Here is a 27094-nt window from a genome sequence, read left to right as displayed (position 1 = left end):
CTATATTTTAAACTTGTTTGTAGTGGAAGCTCCAAACAGTTCACTGCTCTTCCTGTGTCAGTGCTGACCGACGAAACAATTTCTCATGTTGGGGCTTCAATACCAGAGGGACATTACAGACGAGCAGCATGGAGGTATTTGGATGTTTTTTGGTGTGTCTTTTTGGACGAAGAAAGTTGGTATCCATTGACAACCATTATATGGACAAATACTGCCAATACCCCCCCCCCCCCGTAACTCAGAGAAGGAACGGAGGACTCTGAAAATTCTCACAGCTCTTAGTCGACATGAGGGTGAGTAGATAATGAGTGAAATTTGAATTTTGGGTGAACTATCCCTTTAAGCCCAGCACAGAGGCTCACGTGGACGTTATCTGGGCTTCACACCTATAGGTCGTGCATGTGAGTAGTTTCTCTTCTCCACAATGGCTTCTGACTTCATCTACTCCACAGTGCTCTGTTGGCTTTTCTGGATTAAAGGGATAATCCAGTTTCACAGCAAACATAGGTACTGCTAGAACCAGACTTCAGTTTTTGCTATTTTCATACTTTTTAGAGGTTTTCTTTTTTTTGGCATTCCTTTATAAATTGCTATTTGGAAGCCGCATTTTTGAATCATTGTACCTTTTTGATGTTACGTCTTGATTTGAGTGGCTTTTCATGTCCTCATCCCTCTGACAACCAAAAACACTTAAAAGTGCCCGTGTGCTACGTTAAAAGTAAGGGTGAGAAAGTAATGGAAAGGTTGAAGCCCCTCGCTCAGGGCTGCCACAGGTATGACTCACAGGTCAGTGACAGAGGAAATTGAGAAAGCAAGGTCAACTTTCTCTAGTAGTGCATTCGCAAAAATGAAGCGTAAGGATCAAATGCCAGTGTACTTTTAAGAGGAGGAAGTCAAGATTAAGACCGACAGAAAGATGATGAAAAGACTGAAAGAAAACCACTCTAGGGGAAGAAGCAGCATCCTTAGAAGTCAGAGTGTTAAGGGTCAGGAATCAGCAGTTGTGCAGATTGCTCCAGAGCCAAAAGATGCTCTTGAACCTGCAGCTGTTTCCCCAAGAATGACTGAGTGATGCAAAAAGAGAGGCTGATGAGCTGTCAAATGAGATGCCTTCAGGGAAGAACTTGCTACACAGTACTCTTCCATGTGTGGTCCAAGGCAAAATGTTGTCTTTCTTTGACCTCCACCTTCCCCCTCTCTGGCGGGGACACTGAGACTCATTGACATCACAGAGACTGCTCTTACTATATAAGTTTAAGTCAAACTGCTTTTCTAATGCAAAATTATGTAAATTAAGCTAATTGTAACTGGGTCAAATTTGGTCTAGGACTGCATATTAGCTTCTAAATGGTACCATATAAATTATATGTATAGATTTATGAATAATTGAGTTACACAGATGGAAATAGTATAATGTGCTGTGGCTTTTGTAACAAATGTATCAGTACCAGTTGCAGTTCGAGCATGTATACTATAGTGCTGGGCAGATCCCCCACTCCAGCCCACCTGCCACATCTCCATGTTTTTTTTTTGTTTTTTTTAATGAAATAAATGTTCACTACCAGTAAATATATACAATCATATGTACAAAAAAAGTAACACTAATACAAAAATAGAAAAGTCTCTGTCACTCATAAATTACAGTACTTAACGGCACAAATCCCAAATCATTTATCCCACAAATAATTTAACACACTGAAGGAGACCTAATGATTACACTATTGCACACATCATCAAACAAGATACACACATTTTGAATTGCTCAAAACCATGCTCATCTTTCCTTGATGCATAGTTATCAAATACATACAGTATATAAATGAGCTGTAGCCTATGTGGTGCCGTGCAGACGGGATTATTTATTTATATCTTTCTCTAGTTTGTGCAATGAGATATAATTTTTTTTCTTTTTTAGAGGAAGATATGGGACACAGTAATAATGTCTACTATGTTCACCACACTGGTTTAGTGAGTGAAATGTTTACTTGCTGACCAACACAAAAGATGTGCTTCGTTGTAAACACAAGTATTGAACTGAAGTCTTCCATTCAGCAGGATTTGGTAAATGGTCTGCATGTGTAGCACTTTTCTACTCTTATCGACCACTCAAAGTCTTTTACAATGAAAACCATACTCACACACACACACACACACACACACACACACACACACACACACACACACACACACACACACACACACACACACACACACACAATCAATGATGAGGCCAATTTGGGATTCAGTAACTTGGCCAAGGATATTTTGAAATGTCCACCAAAGTAGCCTGAGGATTGTTGCACAAAACCAAGATAGCAGATTAAACTGGGATTTTTAAATGACCCCGTCTGAATTTAGCCAGGACTTGGTTGCACAAAAGCGGAGGCACAACTCAGAGAAAGTGAGGGATACACGACTAGACTAGAACAGCATGTTATGTTATAAGAACTGAATGTGGAACAGTTGGACATGTGCATTCAAAAGTTTAGAGAAGGTCAAATGAAGTTCACCTTTAAAGGTTATAGTGCATTTTAGGTGCATTCTGAAATTTCACCCAGTAGCCTAATCCCTAATCCCCAACTATTTGTGAGTAGTGTATGTTGCCAAGGACATTTATTCTTTGCAGCTAGCCTGCTCCTGACCAGGCTAACAGCCAGGCTTAACTTATGCTGGTGTTGTATGCATTCACTCAGCCATCAGTCTTAAGGCAGATAAATTAGTTTTACAGTTATTTCAGGGTCAAATTTTCATTAGCGTTCATTAAAATACTACAGATCCACCGTCATTCAGTGAAGAAGCCTACTGTTATTACTTGAATTGTAACATGACATTTATATAAAACTTATTTCATTGTATTAAGACTGCTGTTCATCACTTTCAGAAGTTTGATGAATACTCTACATATTAGAAACTATTGATGACGTTGCAAAGCTGGTTATGACACGTATTCCATGAGGAGGAATCACAGTTTTCATGACTGTAGAGAGTTTTTCTGGGCAGGTCGGAAATCAGTTCTGCACCATCAGAAATGTGATCTTAGCACTAAAATGTTTGGCACACGCCTCTATCAACTTGTACAAAATTGCTGGTAACATGCATCACAGATTATAAAGACGCATCAGTAGAGTCACAGTAGCCTGTTCTGTGTCACAGTTTTCCCTGATGTCACTTAACACGGGTCATTTTCAGGCCCGTTGAGAACGCTACTGTCTGTGAACAGCCCCTCCTCTCCGTGTGCTCAGTTTTAAACAGAGATCCCTCTGTTGCCGTTAAGGAAGACCCCTCATTATGCCGACTTGCTTGTTTGCACCTAATCATAACAATAAATATAAAAAATTCTGAAGCTTTCGCAAATTTTTATAACAAAATAACTTCAGTTAACACAAATACACACCTTTGCATACCGGTACCAGTTGTGGGTACCGGGTATTGGTACCATATTGGTTTAAATGTGAAAGGCATCCATCCCGATATGCAAATGTGATGTGCTGATTTGGAAAAAATGTTGACTCACTGAATTGTAATTATTACCGTTCACTTTTTTGACAATTTACACAGTTTTAGTTGATTTGCTATTGACTCACTGTCAGGCAAGTTTCTCTGATCCCGCGGATCATATTAAGGAAATTAAACGAGCAGCTGCTCCCTCAGTGGAAAGTTTGCTGCAGCGAGTGTCTTTTCCACGTCTTCATCAGTGAATCAGTGATCGATACCGTGATCTGTTTCAGAAAGCAGGCTCGCATCTGGATTACTTAGAACTGGTTTGACCTATCTGCACTTGGTCATCCTGGCTAAGCTAACATGCAACTGAGCCATTGAGCAATGAGGCTTTGTCAAGCCTCTTTTTTCAGTTTTTCTGGATGTCTTAATTCCACTTTCGTGCAATAGCCCCCACTCTGAAACCTTGGAAACGCTTTACAAATGTACATGTCATTTCACAGCTGTTTGGTGTTGTGAGATGAATGTTGAGAGTCTGTATTCATCCCCTGGCCACCATAGATATCTGCTCTAGTAATCAATCCAGTGGTGACTGAAATACCTCAGTCTGAACCAGAGAGGTGGAACAAATGACTGACAGACCAACATGGCTCAAAATGTGAATATGCTGCACTCCCAGTCACCTCAGGAGGAAATAAAGTAATGAAAAGCTTGAATTTTACGTTATTTTCTTCAGACAAAGCAATCAGCGCCTCCTTTATGTGTCCTCTTTCTTATGTCTGTGTGTGTAGTTTGAAGTTATAACAAACAGCAAGCAAACCCAGAAAAGTTGTGAAGCTAAAGATAGTGTGTCTTTCTTAGAGCTGCTCTTTCAGTTCTATTGACAGGGAAGAAATCCTCTGTATTTACCCTGCGGTGGATAAGGTTTGTAATTTAGGCCACCTTTTCAAAAGGTGCCAAAAAGCAATGTCTTTAAAAGTAGCAGTCTGGAAAGTGCTGCATACCAGACAGAATGTAGGACAATAGTATAATAACACGATTGTATTGTGTTTATTGTTTATTGAGGATCCCCATTAGCCGACGAACAAACGCCAGGCTAGTCTTCCTGGGGTCCTTTTCAAAAGTACAAAATAAAATAATAATACACAGATCCAGTTACAAAACATACACAGATCCAGTTACAATAAAAAGAAAAGATAAAGGAAAAGAAAAAGATAGTTCTCAAAATAATAAAATAAAATAACAATACACAGATCAAGTTACAAAACATACACAGATCCAGTTACAATAAAAAGAAAGAGAAAGTTCTCAAAATGATAACATGAAAGATTAACTCTTAAGTCTAAAAAGTGACTTTACATGTTTCTTAAATGCTTTTTTACTGGGAATGGTCCTAATATTTAAATGAAGAGTATTCCATAACCAAATGCCTCTATATACAACAGTGCTTTCCATTGAATTAGTTCTTGGTCGTGGTAATGGAAGTAGACCTTGAGTTGAAGCTCTGGTACTGTAGTGGTGAACATCAGCTTTATAACCAATCTGATTAAAAAGATCTGTAGGATACTTATTATGAATAATGTTTCGAATAAATAACAATAAACTGCTGGATAACCTATGAATAACCTTCAGCCATCCAAGACAAAAATGCATACGGTCCACACTCGATCTAGAAGAACAATCAAGAGTAAGTCTAGCTGCCCTATTCTGAGCTGTTTGTAATTTTGTAAGCTCAGACTTGGGTGCAGAAGCCCAAATAACTGAACAATAATCCAGATGACACAACACCAATGTTTGTACTACCTGTCTGCGAATTGCAGGTGTTAAATACGTAGCACATTTCCTAACAGCAGCGATGCTTCTACCCATCTTAGTGACAATTTGATTGATATGTTCAGACCACGAAAGTGTATTACTAAGGGTAACGCCCAAAAGTCTTACTTTATCATCTTGTTTGATTGATTGTCCTGAAATCTGTAAGTTTAGTGTAGGATTTTTTGCTAGACTATGACGTGAACCAAAGACAATACTTTTTGTTTTTAAGATATTTAAAACCAGTCAGTTTGCAGCAGAGAGTACTGAGCCCTCTCACACCTCCTGAGCACACAGCAGCAGATTTGTGTGTTTAATCCTTTGTTAAACTGCCTCCGCGATGAACCTGTTTATACACGTCATCTTGATTTAACCGTGACGCTGAGTTGTGGTGAAGTTCCCCTAAAGTGCCACGGCTCATTTGCGCTAGTAAGAGACGATGACGGTGTTGCCGGCGTGGAGCGCTTCAGCATTCAAAAGAATAAGATGCAAGAATACGTCTCATTTAGCCATCGACAGTTTAACATCTGCCTGACAAATAATGAGGTAGAAGGCATTTCCTGCCATTAAGTTAGCCGGGGTTGTCAAAACAAGTAGCATTATGGATACGACACCACTTGACAGGTCTTATGTCATGTGTACAGTGCTGTCATTTGAATGTCTAAGTGACCATGTCAAATTAGTTTGGAGCCACTTATCATGTCACTGTTTTTCAATTTTACTGCATCAGGCTCATCAATTTTGTTTAGCATTAAGGGCATTATTTTGAGCTTGCTGACAGGCTCTTGACAGTTTCTAAATGATGTTTCACGTCTTCTACTGGTTCATTCGTTAAAAGCCTGGCTTTTGGCCAGATGTCGCTTCACTCACCAGAGCAGGCCCAGAAAACAGTCCTGCTCCTCTGTATGACATGCACCACCTCTAATGGTCCTGATGATGTTACCCGACTCTCGCATCAGCGAAATGGACCTTTTACAGATGTAAGAGCCATCAGTGGTCCTTTAAGGAGCACAGCTATCCGTTTTGATACAGCAGTTGATGCAACGTGCAGAGAAATAGCAAACAAATAGAATGGAAAAGTGGTCTGGTCTGAGACAACACAAAAGTTTCCATCCTTGGTTTGAAAGGAGCTGTTAAACATTTTGGATTTAAAAAAAAGCAAGGCAGGTTTATTTACAAAGCAGCATTCAGACACAAGGCAATTCAAAGTGCTTTACAAGTGCATGTAAACGCATCAAATGGAACTTTCAGAGCCATTAAAAAATATATCAAACCAAATACAAGTATTTAAAATAAAACTATAATAATAAACCAGTGATTTTTATGTTTGTTATATTATTTTATTTAACGGTTTATTTTTTCAGGAACAGTACACAATTAATTGAAATCGCACCAGAGGTAGCTCATAGTTAATATGCATCTGTTATCCCTGGGCATGTAGACAAAATGAAAAAAATACAAAACAGGTGCATTATCTAAAACAGCAAAATATGTAAAAAGTCTAGAGACATTACACTCTCTAAATTGGTAAACTGGAGCTAAAAGTAAAATTTCAAGCCTGGATTTAAACGATCTGGCAGTTTGGTGATGGGTGATAGGTGATGATCAGGAAGCTTGTTCAGCCAGCGAGGTGCATAAAAGTAAAAGCTGCTTCACCTTTTGGTTCCCTGTCCCAAATTTCCAGAGGGGAGCTGACGCTCTGTAACATACAACTAGAACAGAGATGTTTTTAGGCAAAAGGCCATTTACTGACCTCAGACCAGTCCAAAACGATCCCTTGACACACAGAAAGGCAGCATGGTGAAATCATAAAAAACATTTGCAATATGTTTTGGGGTTGGATTTGACGGTCACCAGTGTTATTCAACTGGAGGGTCTCAACTGATGTGCATCATATTCAAAAGTGTCAGACTTTCCATTTAATAGCAGTTTACACTGGTAGATATGAGTGAATTAATTGGCTACTCTACCACTTATGCACTCTAGCATTATTATACATTTGAATTAAAAGCATAAAATGAAGGGGTTTTGTGTTTAAAATAAATAGAGAATTTAGGTTTTTGCAATTATTCAGGTTTTATGTTTTAACATCAACAATGTGAAATTTTGTTGAAATTGATTGTTCAGCTCAGCTGAGCCCACTAGCAATACCTTTGGAGCCACTTCAGGCATCAGGCCTGGAATGACGAAGAGGACACAGTTATTTGTGTTCACGGTGTATTGTTGTTTTTGTGTTCACGGTGTACTGTTGTTTTTGTGTTCACGGTGTACTGTTGTTTTTGTGTACTGTTGTTTTTGTGTTCACGGTGTACTGTTGTTTTTGTGTTCACGGTGTACTGTTGTTTTTGTGTACTGTTGTTTTTGTGTTCACGGTGTACTGTTGTTTTTGTGTTCACGGTGTACTGTTGTTTTTGTGTTCACGGTGTACTGTTGTTTTCCCAACAGCAAAGATCCACTACGAGCCAGCCCTGCCCAGCCAGAGAGCGTTCCTTACCCAGAACATGCCTGTGGGCCACATGATCAAATTCATCATTACCTACCAGACGGTGAGTCACACAGGATAAAAACACTGTGTAACATATGCTTGTATGAATTATGTTATGATGATACAAAGGCACAAACGTTATACATTACACAGTCACTCTGCGCTGTGAAGAGCTGTTTATTTATATACAGTATATATTAGAATTTGTAGAATTTACATTTTATTTCTGTATGGGTGGTAACAGATAATTCAGCTGATTACACTTGCAAGCTCTCGTCAAGCTATTATTCTGTGTATGTTATTACTGTAAATTTGTCAAATTGAATATTTTCAGTTATAATCCAGGGGCCAATTTGACAAATGGTGGCAACATGAGGTTTCTCATTTGGTTCCTTATTTGTTGTCTTAAGTGAAATTTGTGATTGAGAGTTGTCGGAGAAGAAGCTACCCCAAATTGCAAATTGGAGTTTGTGCAGCAGAAACAAGTTATAATTTTTTAGAATTGGCCAGCAAAAATACATCTGAAGACCTAGTTTTAGTGGAAAAACACCATTTATTTTTTTTATTTCATGTAAATTGTAAGAATGGTCCCAGTAGCAGAGGTGAAGTGGAGATGGTTTTCAGATCTGTGAATGTTGACCCATTTTATAAACCAGAGAGCTCGTAGCAGGAAACAGACGCCTTATTTGGCACAAGTTCTTTGTAGATCTCAACACTTAGTACAAAAGAGCCCTTTAGCACATGAAATCTGATTTATTTAATCTTCTCCATTTTACACTCTGCAACCACACAATTAATTAACAAAATGACTGTGCACCTTGTTAGTAGATTAAATTTGTCTACTGTAATAAACAGAAAATCATTAGTGCTCATGCAAACATTCATTTGATCAGAGCCTTGGTTTGTTGCCAAGATGCATTTGGATGCTGATAAAAACATGAAAATACTGGTCACTGATCTAGAATACGTATTTTTCAGACTCTCATGTGTTAGCAGTCTTATGTGGAGACTGATTGGCGAGCCTGCTTGTCTAACTACAGTTATAAATATGATTTTTTTTCTGCCAAGTGGGAGGTGGAGTCCACGTGATGGAGGCATGCAATCCTTTCACACAAGAATAGAGCACTGAAAATTATAAGTGTTAAGGTTAGCTGCATAGATAATTTTCCCTGACATATGGCAGGCAATGATGGAGGGGGAATGTAGAAATTATACATATAGAAGGTTAAACTGAAAGGAGGCATCCGAGGGTCAGAAACGCAATAACGCTACAGACCAGTGCACAGATAAGAGCCAAGGCAAACCGACATAAATACAGACAGCAAACGGCTTCAATACTGATCAAAACAGGTGCAATGTGAGCATCATACTGGCCTAATGGTTGGTTATACCATTTCACCACAGGAAATATTTAATTCCCAGCTACAAGAAACATTGTTGCACGTTGCAGCCCTTCTCATATTTTCTCTGTAGATGCCTTAAAGGAGAATTCCGGTCATTTTCTAAATAACGGCCTACAGCTCTAGGTCCTTGAGTGCTACCATAGGAAAAGACCCGAGAAAAATATGTGCAGCCAGGACCTACCTCTCCTCTTTCTAGATGGGGGCAGAACTTTAAAACTGTGACTTTGGCCTTTATTATGCTCAAAATATCACTACACATGCTTTGCAACATCCACCAGTGCCTTACCACACAACACTGACTGTGCATAAACTCTGTTAAAGGGACAACGAGGAGTTTTGGAAAAGCGAAGCGTTTCCACACTACATTTATGAGCCTCCGCGCACACCGTAGAATTCTTTGACCGGCGCAAGACGGACTCATGTTTTCATTCATCAAGAATTAAAGTCAGAGGTTCAAAGAGGTTCGTACCGTCGTAGTCCTGACCATTAACGGCAATACGGCGGCGTTATTCTCATGAGCGTCCGCGAAACCGAAAGTAAGGAAACGCTGGTCGGCTCGCCCAGCATTTCCACCATTAATTAAAATAACAAAATAACGATAGAGAGAAAATGATATCAAAAATGGAGCCATTAACAAGTGTGGGTAGCGGAGATTCATCCACATTAATGTGAGACTTTTTTATAACCAAATAGAAACTCCCCCCTAACCCTTTAACATGAGACAGCAGTCCTACAGTACATGTGTGTTTTTGTCACACAGCTCTGTTCATGCTGGCTTCCTTAGAGAGCTAGGTCCTGGCTGCACATATTTTTCTCGGGTCTTTTCCTATGGTAGCGCTCGGGGACCTAGAGCTGTAGAGCGTTACTTAGAAAATCACTGGAATTCTCCTTTAAGTCACACTACCTCCACTTCTTCCCACTCCACCAAAATTAATAGCAACAAGATATCCTGGATACAGGCACAGCTGTCACCCACTGTGTTACACATAACATCAAATAGCTAATTAAAAGCACACTTTACAACATAAATTAATAAGACACATCTTTGGGAAGTTGTGTGTACTGTGTCTTGCTGGTTTTGCAGACATGGAGGGGACAGGGTTTATGAGCTATACTGCTGTCAGTTCTGCTTCACTATTTAGCAATTATCGTGGTGTCCATCTATGAATACATTCAATGATCAGCAGTCATTCCCTATTCATAAGTGCAGTGTGAATAGGACACGTTTCAGTAATATTTATCGTCTGTATTATTAGTGTCTTCATCTTAAGACTAATTGGACATTCATCTGGACCTGCTTCCATCCAAATGTCCATTCCAAATATAGACATTTATGTGTTAACAGATAGAGATGAATAAGAAATAGTAGCTTTGATTTCTAATTAGCTCATTTTTTCCTTTGTCATTTGCACAATATAGAGTTCTCTAAATTCCCCACATAGAACAGATTTAAAAAACAACAACAAGAAAAAAAAATTGCCCATGGCTTCAAACAATCCCTTAATACACAGTTGCATTTTAAAAAATGTCAAAAATAACAGATGGCTGTCAGTGATGACACAAAGTGATGAAGACAAAGTGTCTGACATTAACTTAGGCTCAGTCCAAATGTGTGTACTTCTAAAACCTGCAGACTCACTGACTTTCACACACTCTTGCACTCTGCAGTGTCAACCTGAATCCATCATTTATTACAGAGTCTCAGGTGCAGTCGACTGTGGACTTCCAGAGAATCTGTTAACCTCACCCGTTTTGTAGATCACACATCAAATCATCAGTAGGTCAGAAACCAATTAAAATACATAGCACAGATAAATATTGATACTGATGCACAAGTTGAGGCCCTTTAGACTTGACTATATTTTACATAGTTTCTGTTCAACACTGTCCATATCAATGGCATCTAAACAGGCTTTGCATTGCAGAAAAAGCAAAAGTGAAACTACTTTGATAATTGATCATTGACAGCTCTGTTGCATCAAGTGCTCCATGACAGAGCCAGTGTGCACAGACCCAGCAGAACAAAGTTATTGTAGGTCACATAAATGGAGCATATCCATGTATCAACTATACATGTGCATCGCAGGACGTGACAATCAAAGGTCCAAAAATAAATTGGGCTATCTGTCTTCTATCTGGGCTAACAGTCAGATTTACAGAACATTTTCAGACAGTCTTTCCCCATGAATACTTTACAAACCGTCCTCCTTACCATCAAAGTGTCACAATACTGGGTACAGAAGTCAAACTTGCCTCTTATCTGGGTTAAGTTCCCTTGAGATGCACTTTCACAGCCCGATAAAAGCTGTTTGTGCCCAAAAATCCACAAATGTCATTGAGCAAAATCAGTTCTACATGATAGAGTGGAACAAATGCGGGCACGGTGTCGTGGCAGGCTGATCACTTTTCACTGGAAACATCCGGTTTCAGTGACTGTGGGTCTGTTAAAGCCAAATTTGTTTCCAGCAGTTACTTTCTTTTTATTCCATAAATTATTTCTTATTCTAAAATGTATTCATACCACTGTTCGTTCAGGATCACTTACCCCAAGACAATCCTGAGTCCAAAATATTCAAACTGCTGTGTTATAAGAGAAAACTCTTTTTTTTGTTTGCAAAAACATTGAGACTAAAACCGTATTTCAGGTGCCCCTGTCAGTACATCATTTTAAAAAAGCTGCAATTACCTGGTTTTTCCAGCGAACTCGTTGGTCTTTTGTAATTGAAGTCCCATCTGCTGTGACATCCTTGTATTGTTAAGTGGATGCTTTACAAAGATACTTTTGTGTGAAAATGGAGTGAAACTGAAATGTGCTTGCTAATCTGATAGATGGAAACATGCTGACATCAACATGTGGGCCTGTTTTGGAGCCACTGTGATGATAGAAGAGAGCAAGAGTTCAACAAATGTGTTCTTTACTGTCAAAAGCAGGTACCAGGATCCACATTATGGTCTCCTCATTTTAGTATTTAGCCTACCTTTCACATTTGGCAAAGTGGCATTAAAAATAGTCCAAATTCACAGTTCCTGTTTGTGTTTACATGTCTGTGGATGAACAGGCAGCTATCACTGGATTACTTCAATGGGAACATTTAAAGGTGAGAAAATTGTCACGGGAGCTCCAAAGCATCCTCGCTGCATTATGGATATGTATTTGTGATAGACGACTTAGACGATGATGTCTTCAGGAAGTGTTTGTCACACTGATTGATAAGTGCTTGATTTCGTGTTTATGTGTTGAGATCTGGTACTTATAGTACCTCTCCCTCCATGCCTCCCCTTCACTTCTCCTGTGTCCACTGTCCAAAGGAGAGGATTTTCATTTTGACATCAAAAGCATCCAATAAACAAAAAGGTCTGGGCATTTTTAGTGCTTATAAGTACCTTATAAACAAGTTCTTGATTACTTGCAAATTATGTACACCAATAAGTGGATGTAATTTTACTGTTTTAAAAAAGATCTGACCAAGTGGAAAGCTTTTCTTTCCAGTTGGACGTATTTCAGCTGTTTGGCTGTTGGTGAACATTACAAATACTTTCACTTTTATATTAGTAAGTAGCCAAGTGTAATTTCAAATGCATTTATTCAACAACTGGAGCTGGCACTTAGGTTGTTGAATTATCACAGCAGTAGTGGACTGTGGGGACTTCTGTACTGTGTTGCTCGGCATGCAACTTTCAACAGCCCAAGCAATGAAGTCACAGTAAAAAGAAATGCTTTGTTAAACATGGTGCATGTAACACCAAGCAGTGAAATACTGTTCTGATAGTACAGTCAAACATGAGTGCTCAAGTACTGAGATACAGCAGCTATCACAGACAAGACACTGTGCTCTCCAGACTGCCCCTGAACAGGGTCATTTAACCCGAACATTTGTAAGGGTGCAAGTAAATTTTATATTGTACTTGCACAAGTGCAACCAGTAAATTTGCTGGGAGGTTTAAACACTGGTGAAATATGGACTCAAAACATCTGGAATCTGTCTTTACAGGTGGTGATGTGTGTGAGAATCATGAATGTGAATATTTGCATTGTGGGGCCCTATACATTTTCTGCTTATGCTCCTTAAATTTTAAGTTAGAGTAGGAGCCACTGTGCTATTAGTGGTGTTGGTTCTTGAAAGGTCTCATAGGAGCAAGGACATAGGAACCACCTGTTATCCTAACTGAACAGCACCATGCTTTTCTCAGCCATAGACACCAAAGTACAAGTCACATGTGATTGGTTTAAAGGTGATCGGTGACTAGTAGCATAAATTTTGATCATTATTTTAATGGAAAAATGACAGATAATCACAGATCAATCCCAAAATAAAACCCATGACCAGAGGAAATCACTTTCATGGCAGATGGCAGCAGACGCCTCTCTTGAAGATGTGAGGGAACAAAACAAAACATATATACAGTATATAGAGACGGAGCTGACTGAGCAGTTTGCTTGAATGCTCTTGTCACAACACTTGTGTAAGGCCACGGATTTTGCATATTCAGCATAAACAGTTGAATCCGCACTCATGCTTTGGATAATCTGCCTCACAGTAGGAGACAATCCTGGAAGCAACAGCTTGTCCCTCTCAGGATGCAAGTCCTTAGGGCAGCCTCATAGGGTGGGACTCACATCTGCGTCGTAGCTTACCTGTGAAAACACCGCCTGATTTTGGGGGATTTGCCGGGGCAACACTTTAGAGCAGTGGCATCATCCCCACATTATATGGAGCTTATGTGAATTCTGGATGTAAATTCATGACAGTCTTTAAATGTTGAAGCCTGGAGTAGCTCGTTTTTTGGGGACATATCCTGAAGGCAGGTGAAGATACGGATTGCAACAGGTGTTATACCTGCCTGTTTATGCAGATGTGCAAATATATCCAACATTCTGTGCAACTGTGCCTTCTCCTTGGAGAATCTCCTGAGGTCTATGACTGAATGAAGCAAAGACATCATACTCCACACTTGTTACACACTTGTCACTCAAATGTGGCCTTTGGTGCCAGAGCAGAACTGTGTTGTGCTGGCCTTGGAGAAAAATTGTATGAAAGGAACAAAATCACTTTCTGTCCGCATAGGGAAGACTACTTACTCTCATGCCAGAATGTATTTCCCACTACAAACTATGTATTATTATTTTCTGTGTAAAGTTAAAATTATAATGCAAGAACATTGTGTTTTAATTATTCTTGAAGAAACACTCGAGGGGAGCGGAAGCACAGTCAAATGTAAATAACTCTTAGTTATTCTTTTACAGTCACAATGGGCAAGTTAATGTTATACAACTGGAATACTTAATAAATTCCTCCAGTGATCATGTGACAAATCAAGGCAGCATTTGTACTGGAAAATAGAAATAAGAAAATCAAGACGTGAAAACAACATGCATAAATAAATACGCAGCAATTAGCGTTTCAGACTTAAGAATTAGCGTGCTCTCAGTGTTTTGCAGATGCAGACAGAATCAGCATGGATGGCTAAACTAACACACAATCCAATGAATATGCATCCAGATGCAGGCCAACATATGTGCATGCATATGCAAATAGTTAAACTGCATATGCGTATGCACACAGGCGTACGTAGAGTTTGCAGAAGTGACAGAGCGATCACTGATTTCATTTCCCCGCTGTTGCAACTCATCTCAGTAAGTCACAAAATTAATATAACCATTATTTTGATGCACAGTCAAGACAGTCTGTACTGGCAAAGAGGTTTTTGATGCAGATACTTTAGAGTCACTTATTACATCAGACTGCAAGATTGTCAGCAGGCTACACAGCACGTGCAGGAGAGACAAGCACTTATTATTTCATGAAATATTTGTGTCACTTTTCTCATGCCATCCTAGGAGGAACCACTGAAACACATTAAATGTTGAAACTATAATTTTGGCCCATCTGAAATGTATTCATATCAACTATAATGTAAAAAAAAATCCATATGAAAATGTATTTTTTCTATTCATGCATACGTTTTGGAACTATAATATACATTTCTCTACTCTGTTTTTGCATGATAGTACAACAATGCATATTTTATGAATGAATGTTTGTTACAGTACATAGAGCAAACAAGCGACATCCACTACAACTGTCCTACATAAATGCTTTTGTCTTCTGCTGCCAGTGCATCTCACATGCACCACGAGCGTAACGATAATCACAACAAATCAACTGCACAGCATTCAGTTTGTAGGTTACTCACTCATAACCTGAACGCACTCTTCAAATACATGCACATCTATTCAGTTGATGATGGTGAGTGATCCTACAGTAGCGAAACAAAATTTAGTTGAGCAGAAACAACACATACCTACCTCATATGCAATTACTGTATATGAAGAGAGTTTGAAATGTCTAAATTGCAAATTGTCTTGATGCTGCTGAAGTGTAACACACAACAGGCTGCTCCACATGGTCGCTGTGTTTGACGGCTATAGCGCACACACACACACACACACACACACACACACAAAAGACGTGCCAAACACACAAAATAAAAAGTCAAGGTAAAATAGCTGGGTTACTGATCCAGCAAAAGAAAAACTTATTTTCTGGAGCAGTGATGCGCGTCAACAATGAGAAATAGGATAGTGGCATATGCTGACACTGAGCCCCTGAACAGAAAATACTGGAACAGGTGTTTTGGCGCATAATATATCCCAACTGTGTTTTCTGTGCTTTAGGGGAAACATGTTCAGGAATTAGGTTAAAAGATTATTTTGTATTTACTCATGTAATGAAGTTAAATCGAAATTATTAACAATATTTTGACCCTTTTTGAGAAAACATGTCTTTTTCCTTAGCTTTTCTACAAGAGAGGTGATGACCAATGGCCTGACCAGAATTCAATGACTTAAATGTATCGATTCAGTAAGGCAACAAAGTGAATTGCCTTGACCCTGCAATGACCTTTTATATTCATATTCTTGCAGTATATTGTGTGTTTGACACCAAGGTTTTTGTAAACTGTATAGTGTCCAGATGGTTATACAATGTTACACAATTAAAGTACAGTGGGACTAAGTAAGACAGCTTTCACGGTCAATTCAGCTTCTCCTATACTAAAGGTACACATGCCTCCGCCACAACTATTAGGGTCAAAAGTGTCAGGCTTTCTGGGGCGGTGTTTAGCTCAGTTGGTAGAGCACCCGCCCCATGTGTTGAGGCTATAGTCCTCGCTGCAGGCGGCCCCGGTTCGAGTCCCGCGTCGGACGGCCCTATCCTGTATGTCATTCCCCCCATCTCTGCCTCCCATTTCCTGTCACACTCTCAACTGTCCTATCGAATAAAGGCATGAAAAGCCAAAAAATATACTTTAAAAAAAAAAAAAGTGTCAGGCTTTCATGAACATATGTCAGGGTTTTTAGCACAATACACAGAATAATAGGTTTTGCTACACAGCTTTGGCATTAAAACGGAGTTGTAGAGGAGATGTTGCAAGTTTAGCATCCAACTTCATTCCAATACACACTGGAGCTGTCTCCAGTGAAGAAAAGCGACGCCAGCGTTGACTCTTCTGTTCTTTTCCCATCTTGTCACTTCCAGTCACTCATTGTAGTTTCCAATCTGACCTTCAGACATAGCACTGGACGTATTATGACAACTTGTCTCAATGGACGAAGATTTCTGTTAAACAAAAGTAGCCACCACCTGTTCCTCTAATTAAAGGAGACATATTATGCCCCTTTTCCACAAATTAAAATAGTCCCCAGGTGTCTTAAAGACATACTGTATCTGTGGCATGTTGTGGTCAAACATGGATCAAACATCACAGCTCTCCTTTCATCCGCTCAAAACAGCCCTGTTCAGAACTGCTGGTTTAAATGTAAATGAACCACTGCTTGCCCCGCCCAACCCTTCTACCGGTCCCAGGTAGGGGTGGGATTATGCAAATTTGAAAACTAGTTACATCACTGGAAAACAACTGAGGGAACAGCTCATAAAACCACATGGATTTCAATCTATGGAGCCTGCAAATTACAGATTTTTTTTGTCAATTCTCACATTTTGAGGGGCCGGAAGGCAAGACAAACACCCAAATATATGTTAAAGAGCCTTCAAAAAGTGATATTTCCATAATATGTCACTTTAAAGACTAAGACTTATCCCCTTGACAGAGTTTTTCTTACTTTTAACTACTTGTTTTGTGTTGGACTGTTGAACTACAATCGAGCTGTGGCCTCTGTTTCTCCACAGGCTTTTTGGAGGGAGAAGGGCTTTTCTGGGGAAGTAGTGACAGGATCCTCCACTGGCAGTCCATTCTGTGTTACCTTTGATGCCACCAGCCCCAGTGGTAACGCTGCCTTGGTGGGCTTCATCGCAGGACAGCAGGCTTCTCAGTGGACCACCAAAGAGGTAATGGGTTCTCAGTGTGGGGCCGGTAAGGAAAGAGCTCAGGAGAATTCAACTTGTGTCAAAGGAGTTTTTAAATTTTCCTTAAAGTGGAAGCAGAAATCATCTGTGTAAAAGCACACACAAAGGTCAAGGTAAGTGAGTTAATATGTTACATTTAAAGGGATAGTTCAACATTTTGGCAAAATGGCCCATTGCCATAATCCATATAGTTTTAGGAGTAGGTTCGTTACCTTTAATTGCTGGTGCAAGCTTTTTTTTAGAACGGCGGAGCAGAGCTGTGAGCTGCTCAGAGCTACGCTGCGGAGGCTAATGGGATTTCTTGGTTTCCCTCATCAAATTCATCAAATACACAATCCAACAACTCCACAACACTCTGGTGGTCAAGTTGTGACCTGCACATTCACCACGCTATGAGATAATAGCGGAATGTTACGAGACAGAGTTGTTTTCGGGGCAAATGCAGAGACTGCTTGCTGAAAAACTGCTCTGGACGGGAACGTGCATCAGCAGTTTTGCATTAGTGTACCTAGAAAACAACCCCGTCTCGTAACGTTCCGTTATTATCTCATAGCGTGGTGAATGTGCAGGTCACAACTTGTCCACCAGAGCATTTTGGAGTTGTTGGATTGTGTATTTGATGAGTTTGATCAGGGAAACCAAGAAATTCCATTAGCCTCCGTAGTGTAACTCTGAGCAGCTCGCTGCTCTGCTCCGCCGTTCTAAAAGTAGCTTGCACCGACAATTAAAGGTAACAAACCTACTCCTAAAACTATAGGGATTATGGCAAGGGGCCAATTTGCCAAGATGTTGAACTATCACTTTAACCCTTTGATGCATGAGCAACCAATACCTACACTATTCCATGAGTGGGGTAAAAATGACCCCAATTAGAATCAATGCGTTTTTGCAATAAATGTCTTTAATTTTGGTTAAAGATGATGATTTTCATTATATTTTGGTCAACAAAAGAGTGATTTCATTTTTGACATGTTCATTTATCACTTTTTATTCACATTGATCACAAAACAATCAATCAGGTATCAAAAAATGTCAAAATCCATTGTTTGTGTGTCCGTCTGTCTGTTTGACTATGGAGGATAAACAGAGAACATTCAGTAGGTCCGGGGACCATTACACTGTCCACACATATGTAAACACACAAACATCTTCTCTCTTCTGTGTGCAGCAGGATCATTTGTCGGGCAAGGCCCTCAGTAATCCCAGCTGGCCTCCTATAGAGGCCATGATACTTCAGATGAGAAAACATAAAAAGGACAATGTTTGAATGGCACACAAAAATACTCTATGAATCAATACGTTGTCAGGAACTCAAAGGCAACACAATACAGAGTCAGAGGGTTCAGGCAGAATCAGGGTCGTTTATTCAAAAAAGGTCAAAACCAGGAAGTCAATCAATCAGGCAACAGTACAGATCCGGCGGGCTAGCTCAAAGGTCAAAAAATACACAAAACTGGTCACACGAGGAATACTCAGGGAGAATAATGCTGGAAAGCTCACAACGACACGACGAGACGATCTGGCACAGGAGGAATGGGAAGCACAGCTTAAGAGCCACACACTAGGGAGACAACGAGACACAGGTGAAACACATTGGGGCGGGGAAGGCAATCACACAAGTTCAAAATAAAACAGGAAATGAGACAAAGACAGAAAACTCTAAAACTAAAAACTTAACAAAAAAGACAGTCTTATGTCTGGACCACATTATGTGGTCCTGACATACGTAGCCATGAAGAAAATGTCTCTGCATTTATATGTAAGTAAACACACAAACATCTTCTCTCTTCTGTGTGCAGCAGGATCATTTGTCGGGCAAGGTCCTCAGTAATCCCAGCTGGCCTCCTATAGAGGCCATGATACTTCAGATGAGAAAACATAAAAAGGACAATGTTTGAATGGCACACAAAAATACTCTATGAATCAATACGTAGCCATGAAGTAAATGTCTCTGCATTTATATGTAATTACATACACAGACATACATGTGCGCGCACACACCCACACACCATATACATACATCACATCAATAATCAATAATCGTATAACAGAGCTTTTATTACAGGGAAATTATAAATATATTAAGAGTCTCACTCTACACAACAAATTTAATTTAATGAAATTTAATGAAAAATATCTGATACAGGATATAAAGCCTTTACATCAGACTCAATAAATAACAACATACAAAAAATTAAACACAAATATACCAACTCATACATAATCACTAAAATACATATGACAGAATAATCCCCAAAAATCTCAAGAAAACTACAAATGCAGTAATGTTAGCTTCCTTACTAAACTAGCTAACATTAAAGCAGAAGTAAGCGGAATGTTTGTAAGTCTTAAATAGTTATATCTTCCGACAGCAATCACTTCTATAGAGTGTTTGGTCTGAAACACGGGTCTGTCAGTCACTCTGCTCTGCTCTGAGCCCAGGAGAAAACTTTCCTTGTATCCTACAACCTTTATCCAATGAGGAGAGAGAACGGCATAAAGGGGCGGTCCTCTCTGTTTGTGCAGCCAAGGGATGCGCGTGAATGTGGTGACGTAGGGACGAGGGTGGGGGCTACTAACTCCATCGGCTCCATCAAAACGACCGGATCGCTTACTTCTGCTTTAAAGTACTAACATTAGGCTACTTTGTAGTTAGCTAAATAGTGCCTCATTTGTAACAACAAGTAGGCTAATTTGATGACGATAATACTAACGTTATACTCTATCACAGAAAATTCATGGATGTGGAAAATACAGTAAGTTCATAAATGAAGATAATACTTACATGTACATTGCTGTGTAAAAATGACCAACTGAGTGATGAGACTGATGCCATTAGATGTGTAAGTGGGACAGTAGTCTGGCCTGACGGAAGTGCGTTGCTGCGATTAGCCTCTGATTGGTCGGAACGAGCCCCCCGGCGGAAGTCCCGCCTCCGTGCTGCAGCTTTCACAGTCCGCCTGGTAAAGGGAAACATCAACAAACCACAACAGGAACCGAACCATGGATCTATTATACATCCGTGTCTTGAACTGAACAGAAGAAGAAATATCCGTCAGCGGTTGCCAACCGCCGTTACACCACGGGCCCAAATCCAGTTTCCAACCGGCAATATTTTGCAAGCGCACCGTTGCTATGGCACCGACCCCATCGATTGTGACTGGTTAAAAAAATTCCAAACGGCCGGAGCGTTTTTTTCTCTGATCGCAGAATCATAGGCGGACCAGCCAGACCTTCTTCTCTGGAGGAGGGTCTGGCGAGCGAGACTAGTGGGACAGTAACAGTATACTGACAGTCAATGTTGATAAGAATCAAAGGTCCCTTGGAGATTCCATAGGAAATGATTGGGGTCATTTTTGACCCCGCTTATGGAAGAGTGGGGTAGTGATACAAAAAATGCAATTTTAAACATGTTTTATGAGGAATACCTGGAATATGAAAATATAAATACTTTTAATTTCAAAGATTTTGAAGAATAACAACCCCTGGGGTCATTTTTGACCCCACTTATGCATCTAAGGGTTAAAAGAGAGAACATGGTTAGAGGTACTAACGCAGTTCAATACAACAGACCTGAAATGAATGATCCTTCGTGAAGGTTGTAATGTTCTGCTTTTTTTTCTTTAAATTGTTGTAGCATTGTTGAATGTGTGGTGCTTTTGAGTTGCATGGCATTGTACAGATAAGCAACATGAAGTCCACAGCGACTGCAGGTGACAAACACAAAGCTCCACACAACAATTGTTGATGCTGCACAATGAATGAATTGCTTCATTTGGCATCATCAGTCGACTCAGCCTCATGGTCTCACGGCACTCCTCCAAGTTTTCAAACGCTGAGCCGAATGCGCTCCCCAGTCACAGCAGAGATTCTCAGGAACAACAGAAAGGCGGTGCAGACCTCACCGGCTGTGGAAGGGAACATAAAAGTCACAGCTGGGGGAACCACTGTCAGTATTTTAGCGCTCAGTATTTAGACCCAGCAAGCGTTCAGCAGCACTATGTGGGGGTTCAGCGGTTGGTGTTTTGGATCACTGTTGATAAAAGAAAAAAGTCAAATAGAGACTGGGTGATTTCCTAAACAGCATGCAGACCTTTCCTCTGCTTTCAGCTCCTTCTCCACCGGTCAGAAAGTCACAAAGACCCACTAACATCAGGCTTGAAACGGCAGCAGGGGACAACAGGCAGTTAAACGACATAGACAATGATCGGCTCCAACTCTGATGACAATACATGCAAATAAATTCAGTCCCACAACACGACAGAAGTGTTTCCAGGGAACTCTAAAACATGATGAACCTGGCTAGGAGTTGTTGTTCAATGTGCAATTGTGACTCTTGGAGTCACAAGCATTGAATAACAAATGCGTTATAATTTCCCTTTATTCCAAAAGAGAATAAAGAGTGAGGGGGAGGATAGTGTAACAAAGGGCCATGAGTTGGACTCAAACACCTTTATGCTACCCCCACCACCGTCTTGTGTTCTCTGGAAACATTCCCGTTTTGCCGCCATTTATTCGCATGTGATGTGAATTTTTGTCATGCATCATCTCTAAGTGGCCACCGTAGCAGACAGTTTCAATATCCATTGTTGTAAATGCATCTCTAATTTTAACATGTCAGCTTTTTAAAGTAGAAAAAAGCGGAATGTTTGTGTTAATATAAGTCTTAAATAGTTGTATCTTCCGACAGCAAAGAGTGTTTGGTCTGAAACACGGGTCTGTCAGTCACTCTGCTCTGCTGTAAGCCGAGGAGAAAACTTTCCTTGTATCCTACAACATTTATCCAATGAGGAGAGAGAACGGCATAAAGGGGCGGTCCTCTCTGTGTGTGTGCAGCCAAGGGATGCGCGTGAATGTGGTGACGTAGGGACGAGGACCAATAGATCCATGACGAGGGCGGGGGCTGCTAATTCCATCTGCTGACAGGAAGTTAGACAAAACCACCGGATCACTTACTTCTGCTTTAAACTTGTTTGTTTGTTAGGATTTAAAGTAATTGACTGGTCACATCAAAGAGAAAACAAGCAAAGTGGCAAATGTTTTCTTTCTCCCATCATGGTGATATCTTTAATTATGTTTTAGCTGAAAGTAAATGCAACCAAATGAACATAATGTGAGCGTATGGACGGATAAGACATGCTGTTCCTGTTGGACATGAAGGATGCAGACTCTGCTGGATCCTCCATTGCAAAACAAATGAAGGACACATTTCAACATTTAACGGATCCTTCAGAGAAGGACAGACTCGTCGTGCCGCTGTGACGCAGCCGGCCTTCACATGCAGCCTGCAAAGAATACAGTCTCTGCACTGGGACTCAGCTAATATCAATGCAAGTCTTTATGTTTTAATTTATCATGTAAATCCTTTCCTGCAGCAGTTTTGGTAGCAGATTCATGCTGCATTAGTCTCCCTTTATGCTTATGTTGCTGATTGATAAGGCTACATTTCACACAGTTCTCCAGTAACCACACTCTGCATTCAGTTCACTCAGCCTACATCTTCCTCTTCTGCTTTTTCCTCCCTCTGTCATACTGTGATGACATTTTCATTTAGACCCTGTCTCTTCCCCTATACCTGAAAATAAATAAATAAATCGGAGCCTTGTGTCTTGCATTGTTTTGGCATCACTGTCATTATCCTGACTTGCTACAAAACTCTAGACTAGCTGTGTCTCTGCTGCACAGGGTGCTAAATAATTAACCTCCCCCTGCTACTTCACTGCTCAATAGAGGAAAACAGTGTTGGTGCCTGTGAGCAAGTGGTCATCAAGGTTACGGCCGCACACTGAGCTTGCTGTTTAATTATGATTTAGCCAGTAATATTATCTGTCAGTGTTTTTATCTATCGATTTTTTTCATCATTTCTACATCTACCTCTCACGCAGTCGGCTCAGAACATGAAATCATTCTATTCTTTTTTCTCTCAGTTCTATATTGAAAGCAATTTGTCACCATGCTGCTGTTCCCCCTTTGTTAAGAGAATATGAGTATCCAAATTATTGCACCAGGCTAGCGCTGGAAGGAAAGGTAAAGTGACATGCAGATGAGGATCTGTCAGCATGCTTTATGGTGATCTGTCCTTTTGGCCCTCAGGCCTCAGCTGCTCTCTGAATAACTCACCGTGTGTGTGATAATACAACCAGGAGCATGTGCTGACGATGCTTGAGTTATTCAAATTGACTGCTGCTTCCTGTGTCCAGCTCAGATAGGTTTCTAGTCTTCATATTCCAGCTGCCTGCTGTTATATTCCTGATTGATAGGTGAATATAAAAGAAGGACCGAGTTTGGAAAGTGATTTCCTTCTGCTTGCAGGCTGGGGAGAGAAGCAACGCTGTGGTTTCTAGTCTGGTCAAATACCTGGGTCCTGAGGCGGCATCTTTCATCCACTATGAGGAGAGAGTAAGTACTTCAGAGGCAGATGTTTGCAATAAAGCAACCATATTTTTTGATCTGAAGCAGAATATGTAATGTCAAATTCACAGTTACATATTTTCTCTGGATTCCAGAGAGGAAAGCAATATTGTGTTGCGAAAGTCGGCACCTCTGCAACAAAGCTGATTTCTTTCAAAAGAAATATAGAATAGACCAGAGCACACAGAGCAAACCACGCACTAAAAAGTGGTTACAATTGCTCTGTCTTTAAAACAGTTTGATATCATTAACATTACAACAGGGGTCTTAATGTGGGCAGAGCAAAAGATATGATAAGATAATTACATTTTTATTACCCCTTTGTATTAGAGCCATTTACTGCAATATTTTATTCATGGAATGTGAAAATATGGGCCACAATGGTTTATGACACTTGAAAGGCACTACTGTTGAGAAACATATGATTATTACTACAGCTGAAGGAATTAACATTAATAGGAGGGTGGGAAGGCAGCATGGGATTACAAGGTGATCCTAGGAGTTTTGAAATGACTCTGTGACAGGAAACAATTTCAAGGATGCTAAGGGAGGCATAAGGTAACAGCTGATCCGTGACTATATTTTTTTCCTCACTAGGTGCATTTCCATTAACCTGCTTAATGTGCAATTTGAAATGGCAAATGAGAAATGGAAACATGAATTCCCTGAAAAAGAAATAAAACCTCTAATGTTGCTAATTTTTTAAAGATTAAATTCATGCATGAGCAATATTTCTCAGTTCCAACCAAGAGACAGAATGCCGGAAATCTGTTGTCACATTTAAATGAAATGATATATGCAAGGGGAAAAAAAACCTTTAATTGCTTAAAACTACTCATCAGGAAGAGGATATTGGAAATTGTGTTTTGTTGAGTTTTCTAAATAACCCACCAAATTAATCAAATAAAATGCATATAAAAGGGATGAAGCTTCCACAGCTTCCATCATGAACCACCACCACCACACTAAGAATACGTTGCATGCGGTAGATTTCCATATCATGACATGCCACACGCATACAGAGCAGCTACTTAGGTCCATTACATGATGTAGAGCAAACACTGGTAGACTGTGAAACAGAGCAAGTCAAACAAATGTACATGTAGATTTTAGTCCCTTCACTTTACTGTTGAAAGGCAGGATGGAAAGAAAAACTGCCCCGAGGTAACTGGAGGTTGATGATTTTTGATGGTTTTGTTGACAAAGAGACTCGAGGGAAGCATCATTTCACAGAATACAATAACAACAACTCCTCGCTAACTGGAGAGACAAAAAGCTGATAAATTGATAGCACAGTGCTGAGAGGTATTTGGCTTGATTTCACACCAACCCAATGGATATCAGAGCTTCTTGATTTTTGCTGCCTTATCAACACAGACAGTGGTTACAGCTGCAGCTCGTGGAGGTAATCGAGGTACTTCATAACTCTTATCAAGTAATTTATGTTGAAATCTATTCCACTTCATGCAGTCCCTGAAGTATGACCAAGACATCTGGAGTGTGTCGTTATCGCCAATGTCTATCATGAATAAAAATCCATAAATTCATTTAGAAAAAGAAGAAAAAAAGACTTGTAAAATTAAAACCCCTGAATTTAAGCCGAGAATCATCACATTTTCAAGCGCTCGTCAGTATCAAAGTAATCCGGTGATAGTTGTCGGTACTTCCATGGTGAGAGCGTTCGATTGTCTCAGTTTTGTTAAGGGGAGCCCACAGTGTCAGACAGAGTGAAACCCTCTGGCCCAGCTGGGTTGTTGAGTTTTGCTCTTAAATAAAATTACACACGATTATAGCTTGAAAGTGTGGTTTTGTTGAAACCAAGCCAATGTTTTTGGACTGTGCCATGAAATAAGAGACTCATTTCGTTTTTCTGCTCCACAGGACTGGGCTAAGGAGGACTACAGTGGAGGCTGCCCTGTTAATGTCATGGCACCAGGTCTGCTAACATATTACCATCCTAGCCTGAGGAAGCCCTGTGGCAGGTAATCACACCACTGATGACAAATACACCACAGCATCGCACCTCTCCTTCTTCCTTTTGCTCAAGAGTCACCTTCCTGTGTGTCCACAACAAAGACCCGTAGTGGAGCTCACGTGCGTGACAGTTGTTTATTTTCCTCCAAAAGCTGAATTTAGAATTCCTGCTTTAGCAGATCGTATCATTGCACACACGTGATTGTTTGAGAGATATGGCTGCTGGATGTCTGTACTATTTTTATACCACAAAAACAGCGTCTGCAGTTCACCCTGCTGACCAGGTATTACTCACCAGCAGCACCCAGTGCCTACAGATCATTGACGTGAGTTGTGGGAGTGATTATGCCTTCACTGACACACATTAGTCCAGCTCTAACAAAATGGCAAGAGGTCTTGAGGAGTGGTGTTCTCATAGGAAAACGTCCTATAATCCATTCCTAATGGCCTGTTCGGAGATGCAGAAGGCTGGACGAATAAAACGAAAGGTGGGGAGGGGGATCCAGGTAATTCATCTCCATAATGACATTAAGTCCATGGGGAGCAGAGGAAGCTCATTACATAACATGACTGGAGCGGCGGCATGGGGCGGTAGCCCCTTATCCATATTCCTAGCCCATATAGGAAATGGATCCTCAAGGACGAGCTGTGACCTTGACACTAATCCAGAACATGTAATGAAGCCAAGCCCATGTCTGGCTGACAGAGATGCAGCCAGTGCTCTATACATTCTGTATTTAACAGCACAGTGGATTCAGGTAGTGTCTTGTGGATTATGGGATTTCACCTGGCATAGTATGAATCTCCCACTGACCACTGAGTAGTGGTTATAATTAGAGTAATTATCCTGGGTGGATACTATGCCTGAGTGGTCAGTGTGTGAGATACAGCACCTATAGAGACCCTCCCTACTCGGTTGAAGAGAGAGGAGAGGAAGAAGAAAGAGAAGCTGCCAAGAACTATGAATAAATTGTCTCTAGCAGGTTCGTGCTTTACTAAGTTAACGGCTTCAGCTGAAGGTGAAATAAAAACTGCAGTGGTAGGAGTTGCTTGGTGGGATGATTTTTTTTTATGTTTATGCTGCTCCTCACATTGTTTGGATTATAACTGCCAACTCAGAGGGATTAGTTCATTCAGCCCATGACACACAGAGTGAGACAGAATACATTTGTAAATGTAAGGAATCGATGAGCTGTATGTTAAAA

The 27094-nt window shown here is 40.3% G+C and overlaps 1 protein-coding gene across 1 annotated transcript in view; it reads left to right on the top strand.

The window, feature by feature from the left end:
- LOC146977573 (putative flavin-containing monoamine oxidase A) overlaps window positions 1–27094 on the top strand; it is a 54298-nt gene that overhangs the window by 19232 nt on the left and 7972 nt on the right. Inside the window, exons 8-11 of the mRNA XM_085793897.1 lie at window positions 7696–7796; window positions 17328–17486; window positions 23817–23903; window positions 25797–25897. Of these exons, the coding sequence (XP_085650023.1) occupies window positions 7696–7796; window positions 17328–17486; window positions 23817–23903; window positions 25797–25897 (448 nt within the window). The remainder of the gene's footprint in view (window positions 1–7695; window positions 7797–17327; window positions 17487–23816; window positions 23904–25796; window positions 25898–27094) is intronic.

This window comes from Trachurus japonicus, chromosome 12 (assembly GCF_045865225.1).
Source record: "Trachurus japonicus isolate A0001 chromosome 12, Traja_1.0".
NCBI lineage: Eukaryota > Metazoa > Chordata > Actinopteri > Carangiformes > Carangidae > Trachurus > Trachurus japonicus.
The sequence above is the reverse complement of the archived record's forward strand: the minus strand, read 5'-3'. Positions and strand labels throughout refer to the sequence as shown.